At 37.2% G+C, this 13681-nt stretch overlaps 1 protein-coding gene across 1 annotated transcript in view; it reads right to left on the bottom strand.

The window, feature by feature from the left end:
* The window catches only part of Med13 (mediator complex subunit 13), a 90171-nt gene extending 76557 nt beyond the window's left edge, over positions 1–13614 (bottom strand). The window contains exons 1-3 of the mRNA XM_028772392.1: positions 13497–13614; positions 11331–11565; positions 1451–1619 (exon numbers count right to left, since the gene is read on the bottom strand). Of these exons, the coding sequence (XP_028628225.1) occupies positions 1451–1619; positions 11331–11565; positions 13497–13562 (470 nt within the window). The 5' untranslated portion in view covers positions 13563–13614. The remainder of the gene's footprint in view (positions 1–1450; positions 1620–11330; positions 11566–13496) is intronic.
* Positions 13615–13681: the final 67 nt, after the last annotated feature.

Consider the following 13681-nt stretch of genomic DNA (forward strand, 5'->3'; position numbering starts at 1 on the left):
AAAGAAAGAAAGAAAGAAAGAAAGAAAGAAAGAAAGAAAGAAAGAAAGAAAGAAAGAAAGGTAGGTAGCCTCAAAATAAAAATACAACTAAATGCTAGAGATACAGCGCATCAGAGAGAGCCCTTGCCTGGCATATATCTGACCCCCTGTGGTTACAGACTTGCTCCAAAGCATGCCAGCTTCACACACCACCACCACTAAAGAAAAAGAGTGCATGAGTGTAAACGAGAGCAAGAGAGAATGACGGGGGGGCTGAAGGGAGAGAAGAAGGAAAAATGATATAATTATCTCAAAATATGAAAAACGTATTTTTCCCTTTAAAAAAAAAAATCTGATCAAGCAATGGTGGCACACACCTTTAATCCCCAGCACTTGGGAGGCAGAGGCAGATGAGTCTCTGTGAGCAAGAGGCCAGCATGGTCTCTACAATGAGTTCCGGGATACCTAAGGCTACACTAAACAGTAAGACCCTATCTCAAAAAAAAAAAAAAAAAGAAAAGAAAAGAAAAAGAGAAGAGAATAGAAAAGAGGATGCTTGCCCTAAAGACCTATGTACCTCTCCATCTGCAATTTTTCTACTTTTCTGTGTCATAAATCTAATTCAATGCTCAAAAAAAATTAAATTCTCTAAAATTAAACACATGTTATACAGAAGAACAACAATTTAGTTAAAGCAACTTTTTTTTGTGTTTGTTTTGTTTTGTTTTGTTTTGTTTTTCGAGACAGGGTTTCTCTGTGTAGCCCTGGCTGTCCTGGAACTCACTCTGTAGACCAGGCGAGCCTCAAAATCTCGAACTCAGAAATCCGCCTGCCTCTGCCTCCCAAGTGCTGGGATTAAAGGCATGCGCCACCCCCGCCCGGCTAGTTAAAGCAATTTAAGATTGGGGAATTTAGGGGCTGGAGATGGCTCAGAAGTTAAGAACACTAGCTGCTCTTGCAGAGGAACTGGGTTCCATTCCCACCTCCCACATAGTAGCTCACGACCATCTTTAACTCCAGTTCCAAAGGATCCAAAACCCTCTTCTGGCCTCCTCAAACATCAGGCACTCACATGTTATACATATATTCGAGACATTCACACACACATGTAAAAGAAAAATAAATCCTTAAAAATTAAATAGGTGAACCCTACACAAAACATAGTCAAACATCAGAAGTTCAAGGTCAGCCTAGTCTGCAAATCAAGTTCCAAGCCAGTCAGGTCCACACAGTGAGACACTGCTCAAAAATAACACCCCCCTCTTCAGTCCCCCCAAAAAGTATATATAGCTCATTCCATTGCAATAAAATCTGAAAATGTATAAAGGGAGAGAGAAGTAGTTACAAAAATTAAATACTTATAGTACTTTGCCAACATTAACTTCTGAATATGTCTATAAACTATATTAACTATTATACATCTCGTAAAATTAATAAACAACTATCAAAAGAGGAGAATAAGATAGCTTACCTTTTATTTATAGGTTTTTCATCTTTCTCATATGGCTTCACAAACCACTTGCCAATTCTTACAAAGTTTCGGTTCATTAAACATCGCTCCAACAGATTGTGAACTGCTTTGAAAAGCAAAGTACGGCATTCATAGGAAAGGCCATTCTCCCATACACCATCTTCCTCTTCTAAAGAAAAGAAATCAAGTAGGAAGTACATTAGTGAGACTACATCTTCTCAGGGAGAACTAAAATATGTGACAGATCAATGTCTATATCCATAGCTCTCTCCTTTACTTCAGAATGCAGAGCTGCAATCTTTCCATCTCTTGAACTGTGTGTGTGGGGGTATGGTGGTGGCTGTTTGTTTTTGAGAGTCTCACTATTTAGACCTGGATGGCCTGGAACTTGACAGCAACCTTGACTCCACCTCTTAAGTGCTGGGATAACAAACATGCATCACTACACTTGGTGTTCTTGAATACATCTTTAAACACTAAATCTTTGAAATATCTTTGAAATCCTACAAGATGAACAATGCCTAAGAGCTCTACAAAACTGCCTAAAAATTATTTTCCACAATATATAAGATAGCAATGATACCATAAACATAAAGACTTGTTTTCTGTATTTTAAGACTTGATAACCTGGAAAATATTAAACATACCATATGATGCCTGTTTCTAAACTGGCTCACTTGTTACTTTGTCCTAATTCTTCTAATCATTTAACCTGAAGGGGGGAGGGGTAGAAAGCCTATTAGTTAATAATTAAACTCAAAACATTTCATGACCATCAGCATCCTAATCTAGGACTCAACTACAAAACTAAGTGACAAGTATAAAGGAAGCTGCTGCCACCAAGTCTAACAAGCAACCTGTTAATTATCAAATAGATCTCATTTCAGTGACTCACATGATTATTCAGCATAGGAGGAAATATAAAGATGTATATTTTAAATGGCATATCAGTCATAAGAAGTATTGTTCTTCACTAACTACATAGCCTCAAATTTCCCACTAAATCTATTAGTCACTCTAAGCTAAGTTTCAGGGGTAGAAGGTAGGGGACAGAAATCTATCACTAGTAAGTCTGGACACAGTTCAGAGAACAAAATTCACTCTATAACAAAACATTCAATAAGGGTAACAAATAATGATTGATACCACTTCAGCAACTTACATTTTATTTTGTTAGCCCAAATATAATTAAGAATCTTCTAATATACTGTATCTTTATACGACCTTACCTTTGTCTTTCTTTTTAACCCAGTTGTCCTGGAGCTAACTAACTACATAGACCAGGCTGGCCTTGAACTCTCAGCAATTCTCTTGTCTCAGTATCCCAATACTTAGTACTGGGATTGTATGTATCCCAGCTATAAACATTTTCTACTTCTGCACCATCATCTTTTTTCTTCTTGAGATAGGAGCTTGCTCTGTAAGGCTAGCCTTGAACTCATGATCTTTCTGTCTCAGCCTCTCAAGTGTTGAGGTTACAGACCTGTGCCACCATGTCTTGCTCTCATTTAATTTTCAAATAAATCGAAACAAAACAAAAGGACAAGTATTTCTCACTTCACAAACTTACCTGCTATACCTAGAAAAATAACATTTACTATGAGCTTTTGAATAAAAACAGAGATGTATTAAGAGTAACAGTTTATACTCAGAATGCATTACAACAAATGGTCAGAGTAAACATTAACTAAAAACCATAATGACAGTGGACTTTAACTGCATTGGAAACTGCCACTACAAAGGTTAACACTGATTTTATGTTGTTCTTTCAAGTGTTCCTTCCTAAATCATTGTCAGGCCTTTCAAAGCAACTAATATTGTTTCTCTACAGAAAAACAAAGGAAAATGGTAATACTTGTAGGCTAGAATAAAGTAATTTTAAGTAGGAAAACTTCACATTCAGTTATGTTAGAGATCCTTATCTACTTCACTAAAAGCTAAAATGCTTATGGGTCTCATCTTATTATAAAAATATCCTGAGAGAAAAGGAGCCAGCACATAGTGACTTTACTTATTTAAGGTCTAGATCACAAGCATATGTGTGAGCTGCTGAGAGGAAACAAGAAGCCATCTTTAGCTGAATAAGGACTTCTGATTACAAAGTCAAATAGCTTCATTAAAACGTGTATCTCAAATTACATGACAATAGTAATAGAAATACATGTGTTCATAATTCCAAAAGAAATATGCCAGGAACTGCTCCCAATTCTCCACCTGTTCAATGTCCTTTATTACCTTCAAAACTCCCTACCTTCTAAACACCACAATGGCTCTAACATTTGCATTATAGAAGTAGCCATTATCAAAATATATTGCCTAGCTACTGCTAAGTTTTAAGAAGATATAAGATACACAGTATATATATACATAGCTAAGCTACAAGTTATTATTCATTTAATTATTTTAAATTAATTCAAAAAATTCATTTAAAACTTATGAATAATTTACCTCTTCCTACAGTTTAAAACTGTGTTAAGCACAAAGCTCCAATCCACTAAAAGCCTGTTTTGAGCCAATAATAATGGCTCAGCAAGCCTAACAACCTAGGTTTGAATCCCAGGACCCACTTGGTAGAAGTCAAGAACAGACTCCCACAGATGTTCTCTGAACTCCACATGTGTGCACTGCACTTGTATAGCCACAAACATACACAGTAACAAAAATAAATAAATGAATATATAAATGTAGTTTATAATTTAAAAGAAGACTGCTTAGCAAATTACGACTGCTTTACGTTTAAAAACAAAAATCATTAGAAAAGCAAAAGTTACAGTTGTTTATACATTTTTACGTGTCCTAAAAACTATGGTTTTATTTTTAAAAATCTATTTCAACTAAACCTAAGCTAAGAATACCAAATGTGGTTTAGATAACCAAGGCCAGCAAGATAGTTCAGTGGTAAGATTGCTTGCTGCCAAGCCTGATGACCTGAGTTTGAACCTCAGAACTCATAAGACTGGAAAGAGAAACAACTCCACAAAGCATTAACACACACACACACATACACACTTTTTTGAAAGCATATTTTCAAGGACTTGTCTCATTGCTTTAACTTTCTTTTTTTTCTTTTTTTTTTTTTGGTTTTTCGAGACAGGGTTTCTCTGTGGAGCCCTGGCTGTCCTGGAACTCACTTTGTAGACCAGGCTGGCCTCGAACTCAGAAATCCACCTGCCTCTGTCTCCCAAGTGCTGGGATTAAAGGCGTGCGCCACCACCGCCCGGCTTGCTTTAACTTTTATCTAGAGAAACTTAACATGAACTTAATGCTTTCAGAAGGAAGCTCTTGTCCCAAAAGCTCATTAGTACAAACAGGGCCCACCCAAGGCAAAAAAATGTCTCTGAAATACACTTTCATCTACAAGGTAAGTGATCACGTAACTATTTCATTTTTCATTGCTAATGAAATACTAACTCCTAATAAAATGCCCAATGAAAAGTCTAAAGAAATTTGGGTTCTGTTTTGGGAAGAGTATCACCTAGAAACAAAAAGTGTACTGAATCAAGTTTCTAATACCCTGATGGTGTAAAAAACAAAAGGACTTTCTACATACTGTACTCACAGATATAAACAGTGAATGGCAAAACCAACCACCTAAGACAAGTACTAGTATCTCTTATCTTACACTAATTAAAAGCTCCTTGAATCAACACCAGCACTGTAACAAGGAAAGAAAGGAGGAGGGAACACATGGGAGCTTTAGCAGGCACTTTAAAACTTAACCAGAGGCTAATGGAAAAAAGTCTGCTTAATGCATTTAAATAAATGTTTTCCTCCTCTTGTATTTTTAATCCCCAGAGAAAATAAAAGTTTCTACTCTGTTTTTAGTACTTTTCCATTACTATTGGTATTAGAACTCTTAACCTTCAGCGATACTCAGAAAATTTTGCAAAGTATTTGTAGAATGCAATACAAAAGTTCAAATGCTAAAGATGTATGTTTTCCTAAGAACACAGATTATAAGAGTGTCAAGGGATGTGGCATAGGTCATCGAAATAATTATGAATTAGAAAAAAATCAGTTTCAAAAGCAAAAAAGTTGATACAACCAATATTCAATATTTTCCTCAAAAATAACCTCTTTAAATATAATATCTCCATGGTGATCGGCCGATTTTTAAAAAGGCATCTTTTTCGTATAATTTTGCTAAACAGCTAAGATGCAACATATGCCAATGAATAAGGAATGACACAAAAATTAGCATGTTAGAAAATAGTACAGATTTCTTGAAAAAAAAACAACACATCTAAATCAGTGTTTCTCCTAATAATTATTTCTCATTCATAACTCACTAAATCAACAGATATCACTAACTGTCTTAAGCTATCATATCATTCACGTAGGGCCAAAACTTGAAGATTTATTTAAAGCAGCTTAGTGAGGTGATTGTTATATCTGACATGACCATCTAAACGATAACACTTTCTTGGTCAAAAAAGAATACTACAGAGCATATGCACAGTCATCACTCATAGACTAGCCAAGGCAATGGGATAGTTTATGAAGTTTAAAACAAAGATAGAAATAACTCTTCAGCATGGCTTAGCTTGCTGCTTTTGTGTCTATCAACTCTGCTAAAAGCTGTCCATTAAGGTTAAAAGTCCACTATAATTAATGTCCTCTGATAAAAGCATCCAAAATTAAATCTGGAATAATGACCCAGTTAGGCAGTATGCATTATGAAACTCTACTATAATGAAAGTATCTGGACATGTTGCTGAACTCCCATATAGAGACCTTCAAAAACCACAAAAAAAAGAATATTTTTAGGCTTGATTCAGCATACTTTTTACTTCAAGGAATCCAAAGTCTTATTAGAATCTACCTTATGATTTTTTTAAGACAACAATCTTGGGAGAGGGAATAGTTTTGTTTTTAAGAATAAAAACCAATGGCTGCAATAAAATTTCAAAATCTTAGGATACAGAATAAAAATACACAGAAATATTCAAAGACAAACCAAATGAAATTAAAACAATCTTGCTTTTTAAAACAGCAAACTAACAAACATGTAAAAAAGTCAATCGATCATACCCACAGGAGCCAGCGAGCTAAGACCTTTCCCACCGCCAACTTTACATCTCTGTGATTCATTATCACACAACTACTTTTAAATGACTCAAAAACCTGTAACCAGAAAGTTCTTCCCTAATTCTTTTTCTACCAAAATAAGCCAACATGGATTCAACTACCCATTCTCCTAGAAATATAACAAAAACTCATATATTTGGCTTTGAAATTCAAGGGATTGTTCTTTTTAAACAAATGTCTTTCTGGAATGTTATACTTAAGCTAATACCAATGAGCACAACTCCTTATCCAAAAATTATCAGGCCTTCCCAAATTACTTTGTGAAACAGCATCAAGTACTACTGATACAAAATAAGAAAAAAATTCAAAGTATGGAATACAATTTACTTGGTCTATGTTTTTTGTGTCTATGTTAGCTAAACTTAATATTAACCCAGACATGTGCTAAATGGTATGAGGCAAAAGAGAAGGTGAAATTTAACATGTACTGTGAATCTTGACTATAGTCTAGACTCTTAAAACTGTCAAAATCATCAAAAGGGAACAGGGAGGTTTCCGGAGAAAATGTCAAAGCCTAGAAGAGCAAACAATGAGAGAGCAAGTAAATATCACTTGGCAGCCTAGACCATATCCTAAAAACAACAGAGAACTAGGTAAAAATAAAGAGATCCAAGTGAAGTAAATATTTTAATATCATAACATATCGATTTATGAGTTTTAAAAACTCTGTAACATTCTGATATAGATACTAAGAATAAAGGAAGTTAAGTGAGAGATGCACAGGCACTCTCCACACTATCCTGCCAAGTTTTACGTAAATCTAAAATTACCTCAAAGAAAATTATTCTTAAAAGTAGCTATAGATGAGACAGAGTGGATAAAGGGAGCTACTCTGTGGTTTCATTATTGAACACATCAGTGAGAGAAAAAACCACCTAAAGACCAGAGCATTCTACCCTTTACAGCAATGAATGCCTGCCTTCTACTCCTACCCCAGTAAGGAGGGCAATAGTACCATAATCACAAACATGTCAGTAACAAGAAGTAGTAGGTGTTGAACCAAACAGAGGGACACTGCCCGAGACAAGCAGGCTCAAGCCAAATTAACTAGCTGCTTAGTTACCACCTGGGTCCTTCCTGGTCCTCTTTCCTCACTGCTACACCTCCACTTGGAGCTCAGGACTGCCTTGTGCAGCTGATGCCACCCCTACTGTCCAGCTGCTCTCTTCTCAAGGGAGCTTAAAAGAAGGGAACCGAGTGCCACAGATGGGAAGAAATGAAAAGGGGGGTTAGCTAGAGCACAGAGGCGAACTAATTACCCCAAAAGGGAGGCAGAAGCTGTCCCTGGAGCAAAAAAAAAAAAAAAAAAAAAAAAAAGGAAAGATAAATATACTCCATCTGAAAAGACCTTATTATTCTTTAAGACAGTCTGATTTAAGCAACATTCTAAAGTAAACGACAGGTTTAAAAGAAGCTAAAACATTATATAAATATCACTGCTAGTCCAGAGCTGGCTTTGAAACTGTAGACGTGTTCACATGCTGTTTATATTTGTGTTTACTCTTTGGGTCACTTCCACTTTGATGAAGATGTTTAGTTATTCAATTGCATTCAGCAGAATCTGACAGTAATAAAAATTTGATATCCAAAATTTATTTATCATACTCAAGGATTAGTATCTGTATTAGAGTGCAGGTATTGTCATTTTAAAATTATGCTAAAGAAAAGGAAAGGAAAACTAAACTCTAACCAAGCTTTGCTTGAGAGCACACTTCTGATGACCTAAAATCCAGAAGAAAAATATCTATACAAACTTAGTTAATAAACAGCTCATATTCTATTTTAATAGACTTCTAACCTTCAAAACACTAGTATCACTATGGTAAAGCTAAACACTACGTATTTAAAGTTATCTTTGATTACACAAAATGTACTCCATGAAAAGGTTTGTTCAAGGCTATACAGGCACACCTGTAATACCAGCACCAAGGCTGAGTTTGAGGAGGGCTTTAAATTCAAGGCAACAGAGCAAGACTCAGTCTCAAATAAAAAAGTGTATTCAGATGCTATGCCAACTTTATCAAGAAGACTAAACCCTCTGAGTAGACTTAAGGTATTTATATAATTTCTTGTGGTATTAGGGTTCAAAGCCAGGACCTTACTCATGCTAGCCAAATACTCTGAGCACCACTGTAGCTTTAACACTGACTGTGTTTGCTTAAACATTTCAATTTAACAACAGTGTCTAAACAGTCTATCAACATTTTAACAATGAGCCAGGGATAAAGGTCAACAGTAGAGCACTAGGTTAACAAATACACACCGTCTAAGATACAATACTTAAAAGAAAGTAAACAAACAAACAACCTACAAACACTTTAATGAGGTGTCTTCATGAATCATTTCAATGTTTAAAATAACTCTCACCTAAGTCAATGAAAGAAAAAGGAAGCTGGTATGCTTAGCATTTAGTACATGAAGTAGAAAGCATCACCTTGCCAAAAGGCACTAAGGCTACTACTCTGATATACACACAGACAACATAATAATGCACTTACAGATAGATATACACTCACCTCTTTACTCTCTAGAACTAGATTAAGTCAGGTGCAGTAGCACACACCTTTGATCCTAGCATTGAGAAGTGGAGGCAGGAAGATCAGGAGTTCAATGCCCTAATGGACTATGTGTAACACTGTCTCAAAACAAACAAAATCACAAATACATAATAATACTTAGAACTAAGGACTAGGTTTTTCAGTAACATCTCAGGAAAGCCAGAATGCTCTATCATTAAACAACTGCACCACTATCAAAGTACTGGATGAAGGATTCATTAAAAATAAACAGTGATTTAAAAATATATAGAAGGCATTCTTAAATGTTGACCTCATAAAGTATTAGTTCAAGATAAAGCTATCTGGAGCCTAGTCTGATGGTATACACCTCTAATTCCAGCAGGAACCAGAAGGAATACAAGTTCAAGGCCACACAATGGTTCCACAGAAAGGTTTGTTCCAAGGAGTGCAGGGCAGCACACACCTGTAATAAATACTAGCATGAGGCTGAGTTTGAGGAGGGCTTTGAATTCAAGGGAACGAACACAAGACTCAGTCTCAAATAAAGACAAGTGTATTCAGATGCTATGCCAACTTTGTCAAGAAACTCTGTGAGTAGACTTAAGGTATACATGACTTCTGGATTGTATTTCATACAAAATACAATAGATCCTACAGTTCGAAACCATAAACCACAGAAAACTAACTTTCATATAAGAAAGCTTTTTTTTCAAATGACCTAATGAACAGGAGAGATGGCTTGGGGAACAGAGTAAAAGCACTTGCCAGTCTCAGTTCAATTTCCAGAACCCACATTTAAAAAAAAACAAAAAAAAAAACAGATGTGTTACATCTGCAATTCCAGCACCCCTACACTAAGATGGGGAACAGAGATAGGAAACGGTCAGAAAAAAGAAGGCCAGGTAGCCTGAAATAAACTTCATAACAGCAAAAACAATCAGAAAACCCGTCTCAACAAGATGGAAGAAAAAAAGACTCCAAAAAAGTTGTCCTCTGCTGACCTCTACACAACATGGTGACACACACATACCCATACCTACACTCCCTCCTCACACATAAAATTTTAAAGACCTTAAAAAAATTTCAATTTAACTGTCAAAAATCTTATCAAACTAGAACTTGGTTACTCTAAGTATATCACTCAAAGATACACTTATACTGAGTTTAAAAAAAAAAAAAGTAATTCTCATGAAGGACTATAGTTTCTTTCTGAAAGTACATTTGACCCTAAAAGTCAAGAAAATAAAAAGAAAGTAATATTCATGTGCTCATAATAAACTATTTCTGTGCAACCTTTCAGATTAATGACCTTTGTCCTTTAAAAGTTAATAAGATAGCACTTGTCTTTAGTAATATATTCTTTGATGAAGCAGTATCTAAAAGACGCTCCCACCAGGCAGTGGTGGCACATACCTTTAATCCCAGCACTTGGGGGAGGCAGAGGCAGGCGGATTTCTGAGTTCCAGGCCAGCCCGGTCTACAGAGTGAGTTCCAGAGACAGCCAGAGTTATACAGAGAAACCCTGTCTTGAAAATGAAAAAACAGGGGCTGGAGAGATGGCTCAGCGGTTAAGAGCACTGACTGCTCTTCCAGAGGTCCTGAGTACAAATCCCAGCAACCACATGGTGGCTCACAACCATCTGTAATGAGATCTGATGCCCTCTTCTGGTGTGTCTGAAGACAGCGACAGTGTACTCATAAATAAAAAAAATAAATAATCTTTAAAAAAATAAATAAAAAAAGAAAATGAAAAAACAAACAAACAAAAAGATACTCCCATCCATCCCCAAAAAAACAGCATATGCCTCCCTGAGTTAATAATCACAAATGATAATAAAATAAAACTATACTTTGAAAATACATGCCAAACAAAGTTATATTTCTAGACCTGCCCACAGGGTCAGACAAAAAAGAACATAGCAAGATAGACTCAAAGGTGAGCTACACTTGGGTTCAAAACTATTATATAACTGTAAAAACACCATGCTTCCAGAATCCACTTTCCTCAAGTTAATGAAAATGCTCTCCCTAGATACAAATCGCCTGTGAGAAATTACAGAAGGGAGCTGGGGGTAGAGGAAGAGACTCAGGCAAAGCTCAAGTCTCCTGTAATCTACTCGGTAACATGAGGAAACTCAAACAAGGATGGCGAGAGACAACATGGAAACCCTCTTACAGCACCACGCTGACAAGCAGTCCACCACAGCATAAGCACATTGGGAAAAATGTACAACATCACCAAGGCACATTTAAAAAGGATAAATTGCTTTCACCTGATAAGTCATGGTGAATAAGGTCAGCAAAATTGGGATCTTTACCCCACCAAAATATCCACAATTCTCTTCTTCCAGGTCTTTGATCTCGCCGCCAAACACCAAGTACATCTGCCTTAAGGCATCTACTAAAACTGCTCAAAATGGGGTCTTCTTCTGTCACCGGAAACAGAATAGGGGCAGAAGTTGGGCCTTGCCATACATATCTTTTCCACTTAATTCCTGTCAAGTCAGCCTGCAGGAAAAGAAAACATAATATCTATATTACTGTACATTCACTCAAATAAATAATATGTACTATTAAATATAATAACATAAGTATATTATTTATATACTTATATATAAAAATATATATTCATTATAAAGTCCTTGATTTCATTAAAACATCACTATTTTTTAATGCATGCTTAAGCACCTAAAGATGATGACCAAAATAAACAATCAAACAAAAAAACACCACAGCAAATAATTCTAATGTTTCAACCAACAAGAACTTAAGGAAAAGAACACAAAATTGTTACATAAAATATCAAAGATGTCACTGAGTAGTAAGTCTATAATAAATGCAACATATGCAGAGCTGACCACATGAAACAATGGTGTTAAGCTTGCACAGTAAGTCTATCTTTCTTCTCTGTCCTACATTCTCTCTCCTGTCAGTCACATCTGTTCCTTGTGAACTGAAAAGTAAAGACCCTCATTCCAAGTTTGTAAGACGTCATGGCTCTAATGAGAAAACATCTGAAATTTTTTTTCTTAAAAAAAAAAAAAAAAAGCAGCCTGTTAATTCTCCACAAGCACACATCTTCAGGAAAAGAACTACTTCCAAGGAGCTGTCAGATTTGTACTAATCTATCTTCAAAAAACCCAAAGTGCCAAAAATAGATCCAGTTGGGGAAGACAGCAACATTAAACCTGCTGTACATTTTACTGCATGGGACAAGACGCTGATTAATGGACACTGTCAAGAAAGCAAGCCTAATCTGTAAGGCAGAAGTACGTTCAAGATCCCCATTTACCACATCGTGAAAGAGATTCAACAAAGGAAACTCAGTAATTCTTTCTTCTAACTTAGTGACAGAAAGCATAAGGTGCCAAAAATGAAACTGCTGATACATGACTGGCAGTTTACGCTTGCCAACTAGCTATGCTCCACCCACTTAACTCACTCACCTATGATAGACTTAATACCTCTCAAAGCACACGAAAAATGAAAAAGTCACTCCAACTTAGTCATTCAGGAAGCTCGGCTATCATTTTAACTCAGGACTAGATATTTGCAACAGTTGGTACTTTTGACAAAAGTCTTAACTATTGGATGTTATCCGATTTGGGCCGACCTACATACACATACTAGAACATCCCTAATTCCAGCTTCCCTAGACTTTTCAGTTCAATAAAAGGAAAGCCAGCTCAAAACATTCTTAAAACGTAAGCAAAACAAATATAGAACGTTTAGTGCGAAACCACAGTACCTCCTCCACTTGCCCCTCCAGTCTCACAAAAACATAATGTTCTAATAAAACCAAGATGGCTAGAAATTGTCAAAATGGCAAAATGTTTTCAAAGTTTAAAAAGAAAACATATGAACTGGCATACACTGTTTTTACACAAAGATCTGAAGTCACCCATAAGGAAACTACCCGTATTAGTTTAGCTTATAAAACGAAGAGGGTTTTAATACATAAGTTTTTTTGGGGGGTCCTGTTTAAGAGGACCTTACTTACGAGGGAAAAGTGTAAAAGCTATGAAGCAGAGGCAATCGTGGAAAGTGTGGAAAAGGGACACACTGTTCGATACAAGGGGCGGGGGCTGGGGGGCGGGGGGGGGGCGTAAGCAAGAAGCACATAAGAAAATATTACTATCCGGCCAGATAAGAAGCCCAAGTTAAGGACAAGAAAGACTACGATGGGGAAAAGAGTCCAAAACAAGACAGGAGGAGGGGAAAGACGAAAAGAAAAGACAAGACTCTTCCCAGCAGAGCCCTGGCCGGTAGGTGAGCGGACGCTGTCTCCCGGGGCGGCCGCAGAGCCTCGGAGGAGGCCGACTCCGGCGGGGCCTAGCCGGGGGACACCGGCATCTGGATGCGACCCGGACCCCCTCCCCCACGGCCCAAGGGCGCACGGCGAGGCCCCCTCCCCCACCGCCCGCGGCCCCCGCACTCACCAGGCAGAAGAGGTTACAGTGACAATCTTCCAGGCTGGCCCCGTTCGACACGAAGGAGGAACTCATCGTCCCTCACAGCAGCCGCCGCCGGCGCCACAACCCACCATCCGCCATTACCGCCGCCTCCGACCAGAGAGAGAAACACAGACACCGGGGAGGGCGGGGGGCGGTGGGGAGGAGGCCGC

This window comes from Grammomys surdaster, unplaced genomic scaffold (assembly GCF_004785775.1).
Source record: "Grammomys surdaster isolate TR1022 unplaced genomic scaffold, NIH_TR_1.0 213, whole genome shotgun sequence".
NCBI lineage: Eukaryota > Metazoa > Chordata > Mammalia > Rodentia > Muridae > Grammomys > Grammomys surdaster.